The sequence below is a fragment of the Microcaecilia unicolor genome, chromosome 8 (assembly GCF_901765095.1).
Source record: "Microcaecilia unicolor chromosome 8, aMicUni1.1, whole genome shotgun sequence".
Lineage (NCBI taxonomy): Eukaryota > Metazoa > Chordata > Amphibia > Gymnophiona > Siphonopidae > Microcaecilia > Microcaecilia unicolor.
The window spans coordinates 10,919,741-10,942,905 of record NC_044038.1 but is presented as its reverse complement, the minus strand read 5'-3'; the positions used below and the strand labels follow the sequence as shown (position 1 = coordinate 10,942,905).

The 23,165-nt window shown below is 46.2% G+C and overlaps 1 protein-coding gene across 2 annotated transcripts in view; it reads right to left on the bottom strand.

Moving 5' to 3' along the window:
- Nucleotides 1-23,165, bottom strand: part of MAP2K3 (mitogen-activated protein kinase kinase 3) — a 65,763-nt gene that overhangs the window by 23,754 nt on the left and 18,844 nt on the right. Inside the window, exons 1-3 of one of the 2 annotated variants that reach the window (XM_030211030.1) lie at nt 12,246-12,426; nt 1,081-1,144; nt 716-764 (exon numbers count right to left, since the gene is read on the bottom strand). In XM_030211030.1, the coding sequence (XP_030066890.1) occupies nt 716-764; nt 1,081-1,144; nt 12,246-12,261 (129 nt within the window). In that variant the 5' untranslated portion in view covers nt 12,262-12,426. Of the gene's footprint in view, nt 1-715; nt 765-1,080; nt 1,145-12,245; nt 12,427-23,165 lie in introns of those variants that run through there. The other variant, XM_030211031.1, reaches the window with a different exon arrangement.

The window sequence follows — 23,165 nt, the reverse complement described above, 5'->3', positions numbered from 1 at the left end:
TTTAAAAGGAATACGGGGGAGAGGGGATGTTTGAAAGACCATACGGCATGCAGGCGAGAGGGGGAGAAACCAAATTACTTGTAGGACAAGGCGGAGTGCTGCCCACCCACCTTGGGTCCAGGCCCACCCAAACTTGGGTGTCTGGCTACGCCCCTGCAACAGACCCGACACGGGCCATGTTTCGGCATCGTTACAACTGCCTCATGGATCGATGTCGATATGAATTCTTGATTTGAGGTAACATTTCATACTTGGGACTGCGAATACGTTTGCTTCTTTTAACATTTTGCGTATGTGAAATCAACAGTTCATATCAGCATTGACCCCCCCACCCCCACCCCGAGGAAGGTGCAGAAACGCTGAAAGAGAAATTTCACATTAACAGAGCTGGTCGTGCGCACTCTTTCCGATTTACTTAATACATTTATAATCTGCCTATCCAAACAAGTAAGCAAAGTACAATAAAACGCTCATAAAATAACACATAAAACACAGCAATCAAATAGTTACCCAATATCCTGCAAAACCTGAGAACCCTCCCCTCAAGAAAACGCCTTACAAAACAACCAGGTTTTCAACTGGTTTTTTTTTTTTTTTTTTTAAACTGAGGCCTAGAAGAAAGCTGGCACAGGGATACAAGATGGTGTCCTGGGAACCAAACCGTTGAGGGAGAACGGGCCTGGAAAACGCATTGAAGTACAGTTCCTCAGCTTACCTTCTCTCCTATTGTGATAAAGGCTCTCGAGTCCAGGTTCCTCGGAGGTCTGTGAAGGAAGAAGAGAGTTAGGCTGTATTCTGTGCGTTTATAGCAGAGGCGAGCACACTACGGCCGATGGAAGCTTTTAGCCCTCTGGGCCGGGGGTGCAGCGGATGCTTCCCATGGCAGCTCTGGGATAGCGGTAGTGGCAGACGGGGAAAGCGCCACCACATGGGATCACAATTTCCCTCTCTTGGGTAAGAGGAAGGGACAAACCTTCCTGTCCAAGCAGCACAAGATGGCAGCCAACAAGGCCTCTCAAACCAAAAAGATTTAAACAGCTTTAAACCACGAATGAGAAAACTACCCGTGTAATAACTTACGCTGGGTCGGAGACTGGAGGTTTCATGGGAACCTCTATTCTTATTACTTTCTTTTTCTTTTTCCCTGCAAGAAATAAAAACATGAAGATTAGGCAGACGGTGCAGAGTTTTGAGCTGGCTCATGGTGAGTTCTGTAGCGCAGCGGGTCTAAAGCCTCTGCCCAGAGTGATTAAATGAACCGTTGGGGTGAAGGTAGGGTTACCATATTTTGTCCCCCAAAAAGGACACATGCCCCGCCACCACCACACACACCGCCCCCTTTCACACCCGCCCCACCCCGACACACCCTCACTCCGCCCCGTCATTTTCCCCTTCCCCCTGTCACATACCCCGTCGCCCCCCCTCCCCTTACTACTGCCCTGGTGGTCTAGTGACCCCTTCCGCCTTCGGGGCATGCATCCTTCCTGTTGCTGAACCTCGGCGCCGATTCAAAATGGCCACCAACAGTTGAAGTCTCGCGAGGTCACTTCAACTCTCGGCGGCCATTTTGAATCGGCGCCAAGGATCAGGAACAGGAAGGATGCATGCCCCGAAGGCGGAAGGGGTCACTAGACCACCAGGGCAGTAGTAAAGGGAGGGGAAGCTAGCAATCTGCCCGTTCGGCCTGCCCACCAGCCTGCCCATTTGTCCAGAAATCCGGACAAACGGGCAGATTGGCAAAACCTGCCCAGTTGCCCGGACATGCCCTCAAAAAGAGGACATGTCCGGGTAAATCCGGACATATGGTAACCCTAGGTGAAGGAATAGCCTAATGGTTAGTGCAGTGAGCTGAGATCCTGGGCAACTGGGCTCAATTCCCAGGGCAACTCCCTGTGACCTTGGGCAAGTCAATTAACCCTCCATTACCCCAGGTATAAAAACAGATTGTGAGCCCAGTAGGGACAGAGAAAATGCCTGCATGAAATACGTAAACACTTTGGTATATCAAGTCCATGACCCTTCACCTTTCACAGCAGCAGTACCAGGTGATCTTCTACTCCCCATGTACCTAGGTCTTGGCTCTGTCTTTGTTCAAATATACATTCCCATTCCTATAAATGTCACACATTTTGGATACTTCTGCTCACCTGCCTATCCCTCCCCACTCTCCCCTCCAAATTTTCTGAGATCCAGAGTAGGGAACAGCCCTGTAGGAGGCGGTAATGTTCAGGAATAACTCATTCCACTTCGTCGATAAGCAAGTATAGTTTCCTCTCGAAACTCCTTATATTTTAGATTATTGGAGGAAAAGACTTCAGATGCTCAGCATCTGAAGGTTTTTCCTCCAATAATCTAAAATATAAGGCATTTCAAGAGTAAACTATACTGTGAAACCTTGGTTTTCGTTGACTTCGGTTATCGTCGGTTTTCGTTGATTTTTTCAGTGAACTTTTTGTCTCGGATTTCATCGGTTGCCTTGGATTTCGTTGGTGTGCCCACATGACTTCGCTGCTAATTTTGTGAAAACAAAGGGCGACCCACGCAGTCTCCTGCTCATTGTGGCATTGTTTCTCATTGTGTGAGCATCACACCGCGCGTCTAACGCAACACACGCAAGATAAAATCACATATGCTCAAATCTCATTTTCCCTGTTAAGTGTTTCCCTTGCTAACAAGTTAACCCTTTCCCTTTAGCTCCATCATGGGACTATATTTATTCTCTATAAAATGTGTTTTTGGTATGTATTTTGGAGTGTCTAGAACGAATTAATTGGATTTACATTGATTCATATGGAAATAATTGCCTCGATTTTCGTCTGTTTCGGTTTTCATTGATTGTTCTCGGACGGATTATCAACGAAAACCGAGGTATCACTGTACTTGCTTATCGACGAAGTGAAATTAATTAATTAATTTGCAAGTACCATACAGTTAAGTTAATTAATCAGGAATAACTAAGCAATAGAGCAACATTTTACAAAACCAGAACACTGTACCAGTGATTTCATAGTAAGATTCCTGAAAGGTAACTTTAAAACAATACAGGAACGTAAGGCCTTTGAAGTCAGAATGATTAAATATTTTGACACCCATCAGACAGGACTTAAACAAAGATCTGGGTTTTCTAGCCCATTATAAACCAAAGAAATGTACTGCTTTGTTTGTCACCCTCCTGTCTCCATGCATATCTCCCTCTCTCTCACCTTTCCACCCCCATCCTGTTAGACTGTCACTGAAATGCTTTGATGTTTCACTTTTATATACTGTCATCTACCAACATTTGCTTATTTCCGATCTGACGAAGAAGGGCAACCTTCGAAAGCTAATCAAGAAATGTATTGTTATGTCCAATAAAAAAAGGTATCATCTTCTTTTCTTTTCCATGTTTTATTTCTATTGATTAACTCTAATTCAGAAAAGCTCCATTAATGCACGGGGCCTCTCAGCCAGACAGCACAGAAAAGTACGTCTCTGCTCCTAAAAAACACAGACATGCCAAGAAAAATTTATCAAGGACAAATTCAACCACAGGCACGGGGCCAGACGGCAGGCAGTGGAAACAAGAGGTCAACACTACATCATCTCGGACACCACTGATCAGATGGTTTAAACCACTATTCTTAATGCCAGGCCTGCGAGCCAAATGGACCCCTTTCAACCACCACTTCTCTCCCTTGGACATCCTTCCACTGAACACGCCTCTAATACCCTGACCTCCAACCCTCACCACCCCCCCAACCTGCTTCTGAAGGGATGAGCGACTTCATCCCTAGTGACGTTTTATTTGTCAGACTGACTTCTAGCAGTGATTTCGAATATTCTTTGGGACAGAATATTCACAATGACCAGAATAATAAAATTTATTTCTAACCCGCTGTGCCTCAGTCATATACAAATAGTGTAATTCATACTAGAAATAAAATATTAATTGGTAAAAACATCAGATAGAAAGAACAATACCGGGAAGAGGAGCTGGGAGCTGTTCCCCGCCAAGAGCTCTACAGATCGAAGAAGTTGCCCCTAGGCCTGCCAAGAGGTATTAAGGTCCAGGGAGGGGGTTCCTTCTGAAGCCCACCTCCACTTAGGCACAGGATTTGGGACTCAGCCTGGACACCACTGCAGTCCACATAATATGGGAATGCGTCTGCCACTCAAGACTCCCCCGCTGTCTCCAAGGTTTCCCAAAAAATAATCCACGCCCCCTCCCCAAGTATCTAAACATGGCAGAAAACCCCCTAAAAGGGCTAAAAACCAAGATGCTTCTTAAACAAACAAACAAAAAAAAAAGCAGTGTGGTTTTTACTCAGCTAATAAGCAGTTAAGACCTTACTTAGTATTTAATATTTCATATGTTTATATCACACACATCCTGAAGACCAGACTGACCAGTGGGTTCCAAGGACTGAGCCTCAGCGTCCAACTGGAAACATGAAGCGCCGTAAGAGCTCCGCTCCAATTTTGCCCCGACAGAACTATTTCAACATTCGACACTCACTAGGGGACAAGGAGGCATCATATAGAAAGCCTTATTCAGACCGAGAACAAGAAACAGCGCTACTGTTCGGCAGCAAGCGACGTCATGCGTAAAATAAAAGGGTGTAATCTTATAAACCCATTTTATCCACAGAAAAGGAAAGTTATAAGCGTTTAAAAGTTGAACTGGAAAACATTCATGGCCAGAATGTGAACGTGTTCAGGGGAGGAGTCTGGGTGGAGCTCAGGAAGAGCCACGAAGCACATGCGTATTTTATAGAATAGAGGCGTTACTCCCAAGCTCATGTAAATATACACAGGGGCCTATAAAATACTTGGACATCCTAACCACATTAAATCACTCCCTACATGTATGAATCTATGTATGATATTGCATCATAGTTTTCTGGTCACAGAACGTTGGACATTGACTTGTGATGGTTGACATGATAAATGAGCTTATAGCTGTGTGACGCCCCCACCCATTAAAGGGGCAGCTCAAGGCCCTCATTCCACACCTCACGTCCAGCATCTCCCCTTCCCTAGTTCAGCACTGCCCCCTCCACCTCCCCTCCCCGTGGTGTGGTGTCGAGACTTCTTTTCTTCCCAAGCTCCCTCCTTCTGCCCTGCCCCGCCAGTACCCAGCAACTCTCCTTTTACCTACTTCCCTCCACAAGGTGTTCAGTGGCAGTACCACAGTCATGGTATCTATAGGAGATTCATTATAGCGGGCACAGGACCTTGAGCTCAAGGTCTGTATGCCCCCTCCCAACCTTCCTGTTTCAGTGTGGGCGGGACCTAGCAGGCCTTAAGCATAGATGGATGCTCAAGGTCCTGCATTGGCCATGACGGATCTTTTATAGAAGCCATGATTGCAGCATTGATGCAAACGCCAAATTGTGCCACGCTGGAGGACAGACACCAAGTCCCACCTGGTGGACAGCCCAACCCCAATTACATAACTGAACAAAACGAAATGAACTAAAGCTTCATGGAAACAGGCAAATATGCTAATCTCATTCCCAGGTCATTATAAGACTGGGTCTCAGTCTGGAGTTTTTAATCCCATTCAAAAGCACTGGGGTCCTTTGTATTGTTCTGTTTTTGCTCAATAAAGCTTGCTGAATTAAAAAAAAAGAAAGAAAGAAATATCAAAGTACACCAAGAGAGGATTTTATGACTAGACCCCTAAATCTCAGGTGGACCCAGAGAAAGCGTAGCAAAGCCTCATCTGGACATAATCAGGACCGGCCCATGCTCTGCAGACCAGACGTCTACTCAACCCAGATCCCCGATGAGCGTGGGAGTTAATGGTCACTAGTTCTCACAGAACGCAATCTGTTTTCAGTCTTTCTGATGTGAAAAGGATGAGAAGGAGCGACTGCCGCAAGGCCAGATAAACTGAAGGGGATTTTTCTCATGTTACATCTATGGGAAAAACGCTTTCTACATCTCTCCCAAAGTGAGCACAGTTTCCTGTTGACAAGGGTGAAACAAACCCGGCGTTTTACAGTGGTTATTTATTCCCAGAGAAGCTAAGGCTAGAGTGGGATTTGTTCACCTGCTTACCGGGGGGGCGGGGGGGGGTCCTTCAGTTCAACATTAGAACTGCTCTTCCCCCCGCTCCAAAACTATGCCTCTAGCAGGATTACAGTAATATTTCGGAGAAAATTGGGAAACAGTTTTTAAATAAAATTGCAGCTAGGAAGGGGGGAGGGGATCATTTGCTGACGGATGCTGCTTTCACTCTTAAGGTTAATGGAGGGAGGCTGCAAGTTTCAGCTTTTTATGGGTTTTAGTTTGGACTTCAAATTTGTTACATAAGGATTTTATACTGGGGGGGGGGGGGGTTTTAGACACTTTTTGTGGAAATGGAAAAAAAAAGGTATGAAATGTTTTAAATAAATAAAAAGAGATCCAAAAAAAGATAAGGAAATTAAAGTCGGATCAAGGGCAGGACCCCACCCCTCCCCCTTCATCTATCCGTTCAATATGTTTGTGAGTGACATTGCCGAAGGGTTAGAGGGTAAAGTTTGCCTTTTTGCGGATGATACTAAGATCTGTAACAGAGCGGACGCCCGGGAGGGAGTGGAAAACATGAAAAAGGATCCTCTAACCCTTCGGCAGGACGTCAGACTCACAGAAGCAGAAGCCTGCGCGGCCACATTGGTGATCTGCAAGGGCCGACTTCTACATGGAATGTTGCAAGTGGAATAGCAACATTCCATGTAGAATCTCAAATAGTAGCAATAGTGGAGGAGGTCCCTAGTGGTTAGGGTGGTGGACTTTAGTCCTGGGGAACTGAGGAACTGAGTTTGATTCCCACTTCAGGCACAGGCAGCTCCTTGTGAATCTGGCCAAGTCACTTAACCCTCTATTGCCCCATGTAAGCCGCATTGAGCCTGCCATGAGTGGGAAAGTGCGGGGTACAAATGTAACAAAAAAACAAAACAAAAAAAACATACAATATAAATGAAAAAGCTTAAAGGGAAAAAAAACCTTCTAAACTAGGTATACCAGGATATTAGTCCACATAATAGAGGATCCTAGATCTTATACATATCCAAAGGAAGTTGGTAATTAAGTTCATAAGAAAAGTAATAGTAGGTCTACCCCTTTATTCTAATGTCCTTCTAAAACGTTTGGCTCTTCCCCTATATCACCCTGAAGATCCAAAAAAAACCCAGCGACTGAAGAGAACCGTAGAATACATACTTCTTGTCTTTAAACAGTAATAAACATTTACAAGGAAATCGTAACTGAAAACAGGCATCAAAGATAGCCCAAAATGGGCAAAAATGCTTTTTATACCAACTTTGAACACTTATAATTTTTCAACCACTTGAAGGAAAGTGCTGCAAATTGGAATGCCTCATTACAGCCGTGCATTTAGTACACCTACCAAAAATCAACCTGAAAGGCCAACTAGTTTAGAAACTACAGCAGCCTCAACATCGCTGTAAATTGATTTTTGCCGTTTTTTTTGGCAAAGTTTGAGCCTAAATCATTCAAACAGTAAGAGGACTAGGAACATGGGGTTTTGCCAGTTCATTAAGCCCTAAAAGTAGTGCAGGTTCTCCAAATATCCCCCTTGTACTACTAAAACGTCCAGTTTTACAGCTTCTGGAAGTTGGCCCAAAATGTCATTTTTGCTCAGGCGACATTTTGCAAACCTTTACTTGAGGTCCCCTAGAACCTCCAATTTTTAGTCTTTTGAACTAAAGTTTTGCACAGCTTAGTTTTTTATCATAAAGAAACTATGTACCAAATTTCATCAAAATCTGAGATGGTGAGGTGGGGACGACCTTTAAAATTGGTCCACTTGACACGAAATGACTCTATTGCTTCTTGTTTCATCGCTAGAAATTTCTCTCTCCTTTGCTGGGTCCATTTTGAAATATCAGGAAAAAGAATCGAAATATTTTTTCCACCCCCAAAATTCCATTTGAGTCTGTTGAAAATGTAACCTCAGTACAGCTTCCTTATCTTGTAGAACAAACGAAACAAGTAATGTTGCTCGTTTTTATTTCTTCATTAAATTGCTCTAAAAAAAGATGAAATATTTATAGTTTCTACCGAAGTTTCTAATTGAATCGGATCTTCTCGCTTCTTTTGTTTATCCTGAGCAATAGGTAAATAATATAAATTTTGAAGAGGTGGGAGAGATTGTTCAGTATATTTAAGATTTGCTTTTAAAAATCTATGAAACATTTCTCTCGGCGATATAAATTGTGTTTAAGGAAAATTTAACAGTCTGAGATTCAAATTCCTTCTTTTATTCTCAATATTTTCAACTTTACGATGTATAAGTAGTCTCTCTCCTGAGAATTGCGCTTGATTTTCTTGAATTTTATTTAAATCCGTTTCCCGTTCAGTTTGTTTCGTCAATATAGTCTCCATAGATTCCTTAACGTCTCTTACTTGCTTGGACTCATTTAGAGAAACAGATACAAAAGAAGAACAGACCTTATGTAAGGTTTCCAGGGCCGTCCAAATCGCTTGCAGTGATATTTCTGCCGGTCTTACCAACGGCTTAATCGCCGAAGCACATAATATAACTTCTTCTTGCATATAATCCGCCAAGGAAGCCGCCATCTTTGCCTCGTCGTTCGCCGTACTAGAAGACCGCTGGCTTCCTTCCACTAAAATCCCCGCAGTCACACCCTCAATCATGGCACGCCTCACCTTCGAGGTTTCACCAGCTAACTTCCTCGGTACCGATGCCTCGTCTGGCTGCAGGGAGTGGAGGAGTAGAAGGTCCTGTCGGGCTAAGCGACAAGTCGCTCTCTAGTCCGGAGCTCTTCCTCGCTCCGGAAGCGCACGATACTAGGGGTTGAAACCAAGAAGGCTGACATCGGTGTCTGCCGAGATACTGGGGCATCTAGCTTAGGGAGGAGAGGGTCCCCTAGGCTTCCCCTTCGGCATGCTCTTCCCAATAAGCGGCAAATAATCCTGAAGAAAATTATACCTAAAAACAAGAGCGTCCTCACAGCCTTCATATTACACTGCCATCTTGGATCCTCCTCCTCGGTTTTCATATTAAAAACCACTAATTTAGCTATATGTGAGAACGTTACATATCATGCATTAACAAATGTATATAAGTACATAAGTATTGCCATAGTGGGACAGACCGAAGGTCCATCAATCCCAGTATCCTGTTTCCAACAGTGGCCAATCAGGTCACAAGGACCTGGCAGAAACCCAAACAGTAGCAACATTCCATGTAGAACCCCAAAACGTAGCAAGATTCTAGAATTGTAAAGAACAACAAGATTCCATGCAGAATTTCAAAGTGTAGTAACATTCCATGTAGAACCCCAAAGAGTAGCAAGATTCCATTCAGAATCCCAAACACATAAGCATTGTCATACTGGGACAGACCAAAAGTCCATCAAACCCAGTATCCTGTTTCCAACAGTGGCCAATCCAGGTCACAAGTACATGGCAATACCCCAAAACACAACAATACATTTTATGCTGCTTATCCCAGAAATAAGCAGTGGATTTTCCCAAGTCCATTTTAATAATGGCTTATGTACATATGTTAATGCAGGGCTTCTCAACCCTGTCCTCGGGCACACCAAGTTGCATCAGATTTTCAGGATATCCACAATGAGTACACATGAGATAGATTTGCATACCAAGAAGGAAGTGCATGCCAATCTCACGCATATTCACTGTGGATAACCTGAGTTGAGGCAGCCTGTGTTAATGGAGCAATTGAAAACTGCCCACGCTCCTTGCAGGTGAAAATAAACTCTAGTGGTTCTTCCAGCTTGTGTGACAGTCAGGACACTTGTTTTGCTCTGACTGCAGGGCTGCAATCCCATTCATCTGCATGATAGTTGAGGCAGCTCTCTGCTGCATGGGTCTCATCATAGGCTGCAAATATTTTGAAAGCAGCTTTTTTTCCTAGCGGCAGGGCTTGGGTCCCCACTGACGACAACACTACTACAGTTCACTCACTTTTTTTTTTTTTTTTGCCATGGCACAGGATTCAGGATCCTAGCTATACTGGCTTATTGTCTTTTTGTGCAATCACCACCCTGGTGATTTCTGCTCCAGACTCCTACCTAAGTAGATTTCCAAATGCATAGGAGACAAACCCTGGGCTAGTGTATAGAAACCCTAGATGAAACTTCAAGCCTTACACCCCAACCCTGAGATTTTGATAATTAAACTATTATGATCATCCTGATACCACCCCCTCCCACAGCCACCCTGTAAAAATTCACAATTTGACATTTTTAATATTAAGCTTTGCTTTGTATGTATGCATATAATCTTTCTCCCTACAGGAAAAAGAATTTTGCTTTTGCTTCCTTGAGTTAGCAAGGCTGCCACCTTAGGCAACTGCCTAGTCTTAGCGAATAGTCGAGCCAACCATAGCGAAGAGCCCTCCAACAATTGCTATCACTGCAGTGAAACATACCGACAAAATTCCAGTTTTGCTGAGATTATACTGCTTAGAAATAAGATATCCCTCACAATAGTAATGAACAAAAGGACAAAATCTATTTCAGACATTATACAGAATTGTCTTTGGTACCTGACTCATTTCCATAGCGCTACGCAGTACTGTACACATTATATGCTGGTACTTTCTCTGTCCCTAGAGGGCTCACGACCTCTGTTTTTGTACCTGGGGCAATGAAGGGTTAAGTGACTTGCCCAAGGTCACAAGGAGCGGCAGTGGGAATCGAACCCGCTGGGCAGACTTCTACGGTCCATGCCCCGAGAAAGGCAAGTACAAATCAAACTCAGATATATATATCTCAAACATATAAACAGCAAGTGACCGACTCATCTGCAAATGCGCAGTAGAGTCGGAACAATGAGTGTGTAGAAGTCCAAGCCCCGCCTTCACCAGCAGTACAGCCCAATAGGGAGGAGAGCTTGGACATGGGCGTGGAAATCAGAGGAGGAGGGAGGAGGGAGCAGGGAGGGAAGGAGGGGGCGGAACTGAGGGGAAACAGACACAGCGATGGAGAACTGACGACACGAGGACGGTGGAAAGAGGGGGGGCAACGCCAAAATGGCGGTGGCGGGGGCGGCAGAGCATAGAAGGTCACAATCGCGGTGGATGGGAGCCCGAGGATGGAGGGTAGGGGAGAGAACAGTTGATGGACACGGGTGGATGGAGCAGATGGGAGGGGGGAGGAGGGTTGCTGGACATGGGGGGAGGGCAGGGGAGAGAGCAGGGTTGGTGGACGGGGGGAGGCCATAGGAAAACAAAAAACTAGCCCGTTGTTCCGGGCTTAACGGCTAGTGATATATATATATAAAGTATCACATACCATGTAAAATGAGTTTATTTTGGGGGGCAGACTGGATGTATCTGCTGTCATTTACTATGTTACTATATGAACCCAAGTCGCCAGGCGCAAGGTCCGCTGCACTAACCATTTGGCTACTCCTGCACTAGTCTTAGTCTTTTGTCTTTGCCCTTTGGCCGATACGTCTATAAATAAATCCAGAGCACCCTCTGAAAACTGTTTCCAACCCACCTGCCCAAGGGTTTCCATAGCAAAAAGAAAATCCGCCAACTAGGAGTCTTAATTTTAGAGTTACAAGCAGAAGCAGAGGATCTCCTTAAAATCCAACACAGCTGTAAGAAAGGGTGCCCCAGCCAGCATTAAAAAAAAAAGCTAAATTTCACAGGAAGCCCGTTTCATAGTACAGCATGAAAACATTCCTTTCCCTCTAACTCAGCTGACCTGATGGTGTTAAGTGTCTTTCTTTACTCAGCAGAGCCAGCTAGAGGCACAAGGCTTTACACAAATTCATTCTGCACACTCGGGTGCACACAGTACTCTTTTTTTTTTTTCCTTGCAAACACCCCCCCCCCTTTTTTTTTTCGTTGTTGGCAAAATCTGTGAAGAAAATCGTAAAGCTATTGCCTACAACCTATAAGCCTTCCAAATGTCATTTAACTTGGAAATTAATGACACGCATGCGCAAAAGAAAAACTGCTGCAAACTTCCACCCCTCGCCTTCTGCACGACACAAATTTACTACTATTCATGCAAAATTCATTAAATGCAAAAAAAAAACAAAAGATGATTACAAAAAAAAGGGAGGTGCATGGTCTGCGACTGCAAAAAAAAAAAAAAATCACTGACAACACTTTGCACTTTACCAGCTTCGCCAAAGTTTACAGACTAATCGGCGCCTAAGAGAAACAGAATTTCGACTCCTTTTAAATATTTTTTTTTTGTGCAATCTGCGCCTAAGGTAAGCACGCATACTTTTAACATTGCAACATCTACCTTGCTTCTTGTCCATGGTTTCCCAGAAGCGGCACGCCTCGAAGGGGAAGTTGCACGGATCAGGCAGGAGTAGACCGCTGGCGGAGCTTGCGTTAAAGAGAATGCATGACGGTCCGTCCGTCGGTAAACATTGCGGTGCCCGACCGTCCACCGGTTTTATTCCCCTCCCCCTCCGGCTGAGCAGCGCGCGCCCCTTACCCCCACGCACCAGCCGCTGGCCCGAGTTCCCCGTAACGTCATCATACATGAAAGCGGGGAGGGGCCAGCCCCGGAGGAGGAGTCTCGCACTGCCCCGCCCCTCGGCCCTGGTGGTGAAACTAAAAGCCTGGAATTAAGCTGTACGCAAAACTGGAGTTGGGGGCCCCTGCTGCAACATATGCTGCGGCCCGGGGCAGAAAATCAGAAGCAAGCCCCAATGCCTGCACCAACAGGTCTGCAGACCCAGAGCAAGTGCCCTGGATGTGCACACCCCCCCCCCCCCACCACCACCAGTTGCAAAGCGGGTGGACTAGGTAGCCACCTAGGGAAGGGGTTGGGGAGTAAAGAGTAGCTGCAGAAAGGAAAACAATAGGGGCTGACAGCCACTTAAACTCAAACAAAAAAAAAAATCCCACAGCCCAGAACATGCTTTAACCAGCCAGTTGAGTTTCAGGATATCTACAAGGTTATCAATAGAAATCAAACAAAATAAAACATGGAAAAGAAAATAAGATGATACCTTTTTTATTAAGTTATGTCCAATAAAAAAGGTATCATCTTATTTTCTTTTCCATGTTTTATTTTGTTTGATTTCTATAGATTCTACATGGAATGTTGCTATTCCACTAGCAACATTCCATGTAGAAGTCGGCCCTTGTAGATCACCAATGTGGCCGCGCAGGCTTCTGCTTCTGTGAGTCTGACGTCCTGCACATACGTGCAGGACGTCAGACTCACAGAAACAGAAGCCTGCGCAGCCTTCTACATGGAATGTTGCTAGTGGAATAGCAACATTCCATGTAGAATCTCCAATAGTAGCAACATTCCATGTAGAATCTCCAATGGTATCTATTCTACTGTCATAGTAATGCTTGAATGTTTTCACTTATATACACTGTCAGCTAGCACATTTGCTTATTTCCGATCTGACGAAGAAGGGCAACCTTCGAAAGCTAATCAAGAAATCTATTAAGTTATGTCCAATAAAAAAGGTATCATCTTATTTTCTTTTCCATGTTTTATTTTGATTGATTTCTATTGATAACCTTTAAGAGTGGACTAACACTGCTACCATACCTCTCTACTTAGGATATCTACAATAAATATGCATGAGACAGATTATGCATGCAAATCTCTCTGATGCATATTCATTGTAGATATCCTGAAAACCCAACTGGCTGGGTGTGCCCTGAGGACTGGGTTGAGAACCACTGATGTAACATGCACTTACAGAAAATGTTCACCAATCATGGAGTTCAGTAATCAAAATCTGAGGGGGAGGGGGCTGAAAGATTGGCCTAGGGAACTCACTACCGTTGCACCAGCTCAGGGCAATCCTCTACTTACCCTGGGTTTTAGAATCCTCCTGCAAAGCGGAACACAGTGGGCCAGTCCAATGACCTCAGTTACAAAACTACATTAAATTCCTCAATTTTACTATGCTGCAACCAAGAAAAAAAAAAAAAAAAAAAAAAAAAGAGTCCTACAGAAACAAGCTAGAGGCAGTAGAAAATCATCATACTTTTTTGCAATTATTGATTGCACATTATGATACATTTTAACCAATGTATAAAAATAAATGATAAAATATATCTGCCAACACTGCTGGACCTCCAATGAGCAGGGAAGAATTCCAGAAGGAGCACAGACATGAATCATACCAGCACTGTGCTGGAAAAGCCATTAATGCTAGACAGCAAGAATCCAGGCAGAAAATACTAGGAAATTTCGTGTTATCAAAAACTACTTTAGCTAAGCCAAGTTCTCAAGGGTTAGAAAGAAACCTCAGTCACTGGTCTGGAAGCACCTGAAGGGATTTCGTGCATAAGCCAACTGATGTTAATGCTGCTATGTAATGAAAATAGGTGCTTACACAGTGCTCTCTCTTCTGGTTAGAATTATCTAATGCAGAGAGAATGTGAGGCTTATAAATGTTGCAGTGAGGTAACCAGGGAACTACGATTACGTGGCCAGATTGGACTCTCACCCCAAACAGATTACACTTCACAATAAGCTTGCACACAACCGGGATTCTGCAAATATGGCCTGAAAAGCAATGTCCTTGAGCAACTTTAAAGGGGGGGGGGGGGGTGCCCAGGGTTGTTTCTCTGGGCTGACGTGATCTCTGCTATTCCATTTTCTCCAATACTGATTTATGGCACAGCCTAAAAAAAGGAGCCTCTTCCTTCCCCCAGCTGAAAGCCAGGGCAGCTGGACCAATGCAAAGTACCAAGGGCTGACTAGAGGGTAAAAGGCATCTAGAGATTTATTATCCATGAAAATAAAATAAGCTGAGAAGTGGGGCAGCTGCTCACTAGAATATGGAGGGCTCTGGGTTCAATGCCCAGCTCAGGTCTTCCACATTCTGAGGCAGCAGATTCTCCCCGGGAAGAAGGAGATAATAGGAGAGGCCCAGTCAATGATCAGGTTTAGCACACACACCACAATCCATATTATTTATTTAGATAGTAACATAGTAGATGACGGCAGAAAAAGACCTGCACAGTCCATCCAGTCTGCCCAACAAGATAACTCATATGTGCTACTTTTTGTGTATACCTTACGTTGATTTGTATCTGCCATTTTCAGGGCACAGACCGTAGAAGTCTGCCCAGCACTAGCCCCGCCTCCCAACCACCAGTCCGCCTCCCACCACCGGCTCTGGCACAGACCGTATAAGTCTGCCCAGCTCTATCCCCGCCTCCCAACCACCAGTCCCGCCTCCCACCACCGGCTCTGGCACAGACCGTATAAGCCTGCCCAGCACTATCCCCGCCTCCCAACCACCAGTCCCGCCTCCCAACCACCGGCTCTGGCACAGACCATATAAGCCTGCCCAGCACTATCTCCGCCTCCCAACCACCAGCCCCGCCTCCCAACCACCGGCTCTGGCACAGACCGTATAAGTCTGCCCAGCCCTATCCACCAGCCCCGCCTCCCGATCTTGACTAAATATCATCACTGCAGCAACTGCTTCTTCTACGAGCCTCCATGTGGATACATGCCAATAAGTTTTACGCTGCTCAGCAGACACCAACCATTTTCTTGGCCACATGCCAACCAGTGTAGCTGGCAGCCTCTGACCACAGACACCACGTTTCCAGGTGGCCACTACCCCAGACGCTAGAGACACCAGGAGGCTGGCTCAGGGTCTAAAAGTTGCAGCCAGAACTGGTAGCACCCAAGCCAAGCAGCCTTTTCTAATCTAAAATGGCACCTAAGAAATGAGCAGCAGTGTTACTCTGAAGACCAAGATGAAATATTTTACTGCTACAGGTCACGTCGGTCATTGTGTGTGCCTGAGGGGTTAGGCCGAAGCCAGCATTCCTCCCCGAGGGTCACCTTCTGTCTCGCTGCACCCTACGCCTGGAATAAACTTCCTGAGCCCCTACGTCTTGCCCCATCCTTGGCCACCTTTAAATCTAGACTGAAAGCCCACCTCTTTAACATTGCTTTTGACTCATAACCAGTCGCCTCCACCTACCCTCCTCTCCTCCTTCCTGTACACATTAATTGATTTGATTACTTTATTTTTTGTCTATTAGACTGTAAGCTCTTTGAGCAGGGACTGTCTTTCTTCTATGTTTGTGCAGCGCTGCGTACGCCTTGTAGCGCTATAGAAATGCTAAATAGTAGTAGTAGTAGCAACATTCCATGTAGAATCTCAAATAGTAGCAACATTCCATCTAGAATCTCCAATAGTAGTAGACTTTGCGCCTTTTGTCTCGCTGCACCCTACGCCTGGAATAAACTTCCTGAGCCCCTACGTCCTGCCCCATCCTTGGCCACCTTTAAATCTAGACTGAAAGCCCACCTCTTTAACATTGCTTTTGACTCGTAACCACTTGTAACCACTCGCCTCCACCTACCCTCCTCTCTTCCTTCCCGTTCACATTAATTGATTTGATTTGCTTACTTTATCTATTTTTTGTCTATTAGATTGTAAGCTCTTTGAGCAGGGACTGTCTTTCTTCTAAGTTTGTGCAGCGCTGCGTACGCCTTGTAGCGCTATAGAAATGCTAAATAGTAGTAGCAGTAGTACTCAGAAACATGGACACTGCTAGGTGCAAACTTGCACAAGCTGCCATGGTCCAGATGACATGCGCTTGCAAATGAATCTCAGCCCCTTGCCATTTGACTACTAGAAGAAAAGACTCCTCCGCTGGCTGGGTCATGTCTATTGAACAGCGGCATAGCCATGGGTGGGCCGAGGCCCACCCATAGCCCAAGAGACCTCCTTCCCACCAAATGAGCTTACTTCTCGGGCGGCCACCAGCATTATCCCCGAGCCGCTGCTGCCAGACGCAGGCCCCTCCACCATGCGCATGCTCAGTTTTCACACATGTGCGAAACTGAGGCAGAGGCCAGTGTGTGGCAGCAGAGGTTCGGGCGGCCGCCCAAGAAGTATGTAAGCGTGTTTGTTGGGAAGGAGGTCTTCGGCTGGCGGGGCTTGGGGATTCCTGCCAGCACAGGTGTTTCATTTACTTTGGGAGGATGGGAAGGAGGAGGGCGTTAAATTTGGGTTTTGCTTTGGGCAGGGCAGCAGCGGTCGTGAAAGTTTTGGCCCAGCCGTTCTGATCTCAGTCCTGCCCTAAATCGGCTACGCTACTGATCGTGACTACCAAGTTACTCAACAGCATCAACCACCTGGCTGGAAGGTTATAAAAAGTGCTCCAAGTAAAATCCAGCCAGTGGCATAACCAAGGGTGGGCCCGGGTGGGCCCAGGCCCACCCATGATGTGGCTGGCAGGGTTCCCCAAGAAGCCCCACCAGCCAAAAACTCCCAACGACTGTCTCTCCTGCGTACCTTGGAAATAGCAGATCATCGCCTGCCGTGAGCAGCGACTGATACATACTGTTCACACCGGCCCCGCAGCCTTTCCTCCGATGTATTCCCGCCTATGCGGAAACAGGAAGTTGCATCAGAGGGAAGGGTGTGGGGCCAACATGAGCAGTGTGTATTAGTCGCTGCTCGCTACCTGTGAAAATCTGCTATTTAAAAGGTATGCTGGGGGGGGGGGGGGGGGGCCGGTCAAACCCAGTAAGCGGGATAAGCGCTGCAGGGGGCGCCTGCCTTCTAAGGCGGTGCTGCGCCACCATACCGCGCCACCCTTGGTGCTTTAAATCTTTAATTTACCTCCATTCCAGCAGCCGCATCATTTGAAAGCCCTGCCCCGTCTCTAGCCTTCCCTCCCTTCATGAGTTCGTTCCGCAGTCCCGCCTTCTGACGTCATTTCCTCGAGGGCGGGACTGCAGAATGAACTCACGAAGGGAGGGAAAGCTAGAGACGGGGCAGGGCTTTCAAATGACGCGGCTGCTGGAACGGAGGTAAATTAAAGATTTAAAGCAGCAAGGGCGGCGGGGGATGGGGGCGATTCGGGCGAAGGAGAATCACTGGACAGGGGCAGGGTGGGAGAAGAGAGAAAGGAGATGCTGGGGGGGCGGGGGCGCACGGGTGCCGGAGGGGGGGCACGCACGCGCCAACTCATCGTCTGCAGGGGGGACGCCAGAGACCCTAGGAGGGGGGGGGGGGCAGGGTGACAGACCATATGGTATGCAGGTGAAAGAGGGAAAGACCAAATCACTTGTGGGGAAAAGACCCAGGCCCACCCAAAATTGGGTGCCTGGCTACGCTCCTGGATCCAGCACAGGCAAATCAAGGCCGAAGCAAAATGGCTCCACCCCTGCTTGGATGATTTTACTGCAGCTGCTCAGGACTGACTGCACTGGATGAGACAAGCCTCACTATACACATCCTTGCCAGGACCAACACCGCAACTAAGGGGTCGTCTTACTGATGCGCTACAGCGTTGACGGGATATGCATGAGTTACTGCATCAAGCAGTATTTCTTATCCTGTTCAAACACAAAGGGCACGAGGGCAGAATTTTTCGCATAAAGTTTTACCTTTATCTGGAAGAAATCTGGGTTTCCCAGGTTTCTATATCTGTGCAAGACAGAAGGAAAAAAAATCTCTTTATACTAAGAGGCTTCAGCCCTCGCCATACAGATAGTTAATTTTCCTTATAGATGTCTAACAGCATCTAATCATTTCAAGTATTCAATCATAGAAACTGCAGCGTAACTAGACCTGAAAGATGTGCGATGTACCAGAGCAGGGCCACCGAGAGGGGGGGCGGGGGGGCAAAATTCCCCGGGCCCAGGCCTCCAAGGGGGGCCTGGCGCCGGGGTCAGGCCGCTGGCGCTGCAGTCCACGGTCTCACCTGCCTGCCTCCTCGGCTCCGGGCCCCCTGCATTTGAAGCGGCAGTCACAGATCGCCTCCCTTCGGACCTTCCCTCCCTGTGTCCTGCCCTCGCGGAAACCGGAAGTTACATCAGACGAGGGCGGGACACAGGGAAGGAAGGCCAGAAGAGAGGCGATCGGCGACTGCCGCTTTGAATGCAGGGGGACCGGAGCCGTGGAGGCAGGCAGGTGAGACCGCGGACTGCAGAGGCAGGGGGAGCAGAGGCGGGGCGGCCTTGCCCCGGGCCCGGCCTTGTCTCTCGGCGGCCCTGTGCCAGAGGCAGTGGAGAGGAAGGCTAACCAACCCATCCTGCCCCAACAGCTCTCTTGTTGGCATCACTGTGCGGCTGAAAATCTGGTCAACCTACAGCCCCGGTGGCCCACCCTGTTCTGCTACCGACGCTACACACTCACGCTGATTAACCGTGCGAGGTTAGAGTCGCACTGTTCTTTTGCACATTTAGGACTAGATTCTATATATTACGCCAAAATGAAATACGCCCAGGTGTGTTCTATAATGGACGCCTAAATTTAGGTGTACTTTATAGAATAAGCCTACATTTCTGTGCAGTTTACAGAACGCGCTGAGCGCCCATCTGTGTGACCAAATTTAGTCGTGGGCAGTTACGCAAAGTAAAACTTGGTGTTAATGCAGACATCTAAATTATGTGCAGACCGGGCGTATTCTATAAGCACATGCATAGATTTTAGAAACGCCCCCCACAAACTGCCCATTCCACGCCGGAGCCACGCCTTTCCAACTACTATCCTTTTCCCCTTTACACATGGAATTTCAATCCACAGTGATTCCAAGAAGTGTTTTGTTTCCTGCAGAATTTTCAATCTATTTGATTCAAGACTCTCATTAAAATACAATGCTACCCCTCCACCAATTTGATCCACCTTATTACTACGATATAATTTGTACCCTGCAGTGCCTGCTAGATTCTATCTGTTAATGCTGTGGTACAAATTTTTAAAACTAAGTGGAAAAAACTATGGAGATTTTTATTTTGCCTAAACACTAACCTACAATTCCTCCTTTAAACCCCAATCTTTAAGTTCCCAAAGCACAACAATATTACACTTCAAACATGAAGCATAAGACAAGATAACAAATGAGAAGACATTTCTCTAACGTTCATTTCCCCAACTTGTAAACGTAAATGGCTTAAGTCTGATCATTATTTATCTAAACACTCAGCAATCTCCATTGTACCATGTTTCCTCTCAAAACACGCTTTTTAATGATTTTTTTTTAAGTGGCACATAGGAGGTCAGACCTTCTAGGAGTATTGCCCCATCCCCCACCCCAACTCCTCTTCCCCTGCTCAGTGTGTACACCAGTTTTGGACGCAACACTTTACATGTCCTCAAAGCAAAGCATATGTAAAACAAAACTGGCACAAAATGTGGTCTAATCATTTCCACCTTCTATTTATACAGCTTCCTGGAAAAGCAGAGAGCTCCCCACCCTGGTTGAACAGAAGCTGAACTCACACGAGTCCTGCCAAAGGCTCTTAGCAGGAGGAAGAGACCTCAGCGGCTCTGTATCGTTCTCAATTCCATTTCCTGCCACAACGAGGTCGTTCACCTCCAAGAAAAAGAAAAGGAAGCAACAGGGCCTGGACGTGGAATGAGTGGACAGTCAGTGGCAGTCCAAAGCATCCCAGAGACCACGCTGAAAGGTGACGGTCTGAATCTTTGGGGGTGGCGATAGCATTCGTCATCCCCTCGTTTCCCTGGGTTGATGTGCAATCTCTCATGCCATTTAGCCCCACCTCCCCGTCCTCTCTTTGGAAAGATCAAGTGCAAGAGAAAAATTGCTTTTATTTTTTTTTAATGGGTGTAGAGAAATAAAGAAGGGTATTTTTGATATGACGTGTAAGTGCAACTTTGGACGTTCTGCGCAAAACGTCCAAAATCCAAATAGGAAAGAAGTTCACTTTCGAAAAAGAAAAATGTCAATTTTTTTTTTTTTTTTTGTAAATACTGTTTCGAACAAGGTTTTGTGCTTTGGACGTTTTGGGGTTTTTTTGGTCCATTTTCGGAAACAAAAAATCCATAGAGATTCATGCCATTGGGATGTAGGAGGAGCCAGTATTTTTAGTAGACTGGTCCCCCGGACGTCTCAGGAGAGCAATGGGGCACCTTAGAGGGCATTTCTGTGCATGCAATAAAAATGCTCCCAATCACAGCTCACACACACTGACAAGAAAGGGGGACATTTTGCAATGAGCTGCAAGCCACAATTTAACACAGCAATAATTTGCATGCTTACTGAATACCGATTCCCAGAAGCAATTTTTTTGCGGAAAGTTCTTGTTAGAAGCCATGGGGTCAGCGGATCTAACATGCGGCTTTCTGCACTGACCCAAGAATACTTCAGTGCTACAACATGCAAGAGACAGGAGATACAAAGCAAGCTGTACAAAGTACGCAGGACAGAAGACTGCAGGTCCGCAGCAGAGCGGACAGGTTGGTCCAAGAAAACAGGGCAGGCACAGTCTAACACATACAGTAACCGAGTAAATCATGACGGATAGAGACCGTCGGAACCCATCCAGTCTGCACAGGAAGATTTAGGGTCACCCCATCTCCCCTCTTTTTAGTGTAATTCCCGTCTCATAGATTTCACCCTGAGGTTGCACAGTATAACCCTGTATTAAAAGTCAACTCACCTGAACATGTATACCTTGGAGGAAAGGAGAAACAGGGGTGACATGATACAGACGTTCAAATATTTGAAATTAATCCGCAAATGAACCTTTTCCGGAGACGGGAAGGAAGTAGAACCAGAGGACATGAATTGAGGTTGAAGGGGGGGGGGGGGGTAATGTCAGGAAGTATTTTTTCACGGAGAGGGTGGTGGATACAAGGAATGCCCTCCCTCGGGAAGTGGTGGAGATGAAAACCGTAATGGAATTCAAACATGCGTGGGATAAACACAAAGGAATCCTGTTTAGGAGGAATGGATCCACGGAATCTTAGCGGAGATTAGGTGGCGACGCCAGTAATTGGGAAGCAAAACTGGTGCTGGGCAGACTTCTACGGTCTGTGCCCTGAGAATGGCAAGGACAAATCAAACTCGGGTACAAAGTATCACATACCATGTAAAATGAGTTTATCTTGTTGAACACACTGGATGGACCGTACAGGTCTTTATCTGCTGTCATTTACTATGTTACTCACATTACTCTTTGGGGTTCTACATGGAATGTTGCTACTAATTGGGATTCCAGAATCTTGTAACTCTTTAGGATTCCAGAATCTTTAGAACTTTTAGTACAAGAGACTTCTACAGTCTGTGCCCTGAGAAAGGCAAGGGCAAATCAAACTCAGTTATACATATAAAGTATCACATACCATGTAAAATGAGTTTATCTTGTTGAACACACTAGATGGACCGTACAGGTCTTTATCTGCCATCATTTACTTTGTTACTCTTTGGGGTTCTACATGGAATGTTGCTACTAATTGGGATTCCGGAATCTTGTAACTCTTTAGGATTCCAGAATCTTCAGAACTTTTAGTACAAGAGTGCTGGGCAGACTTCTACGGTCTGTGCCCTGAGAATGGCAAGGACAAATCAAACTCAGTTATACATATAAAGTATCACATACCTTGTAAAATTAATTTATCATGTTGGGCAGACTGGATGGACTGTTCAGGTCTTTATCTGCCATCAATTACCATGTTACTACTCACTCAACTACTTGGCTTAAGTCAGGATTATTCCCACCAACGAGTAACATTTTTTTTGCACCTGGTCTCGCTTTTTGGCCCCTCCTGACTTATGAATGAGGCCCAACAGTCTTTGCACACAGACCCCCTCCCCCCAGCTTGTGTAACTCAATGGCTGAGATCAAAGGGAATGGGGCGACCAACCTCCTTCCCCCCATTTTTTACCGGGTCAAACCACTTCTTCATATAGTTTTATACATTGGGCAGCTGAATCCGTTCCAAAAAAAAAAATCCCGCCTTGTCCTACTTCTCGGTGGCACCCTCCCTATGACATCAGAGATGCCAAGTTACCCAGTTCCAGGCTGGAAATTTTGGGACAGTTCTGGATTTCTGACCACCCCGTCCTGGTGCACTGCGAGACTTACAGCACTGATTTCCATAGGCAAGAACAGGCACTACAAGTCCCACACTGCTTTGGGATTTAAGTTCAAAACCAGGACTGTCCCCCAATCTCCAGCCTGGAACTGGGTAACTTGGCATCTCATGCAACATGCTAGAAAGAACCAGTGGAAAAAGGTCACCCCCACCTCCCCCCACACCAGGGGCGTAGCTATGGGGGGCCACAGGGCCTGGGCCCCTGCAAAATTCATCCGGGCCCCTGGTTTGGCTGGCGAGGGTCCCAAATCCCCGCCAGTCGAAGCCTTCAGCACAGGTCTCCGGCGCAGCCACGTTCGCTGCCCACCCCCTGCGTCAGCGTGCACAGGAGGAGCAAGAAGAAAGTGGCCTAGTGGTTA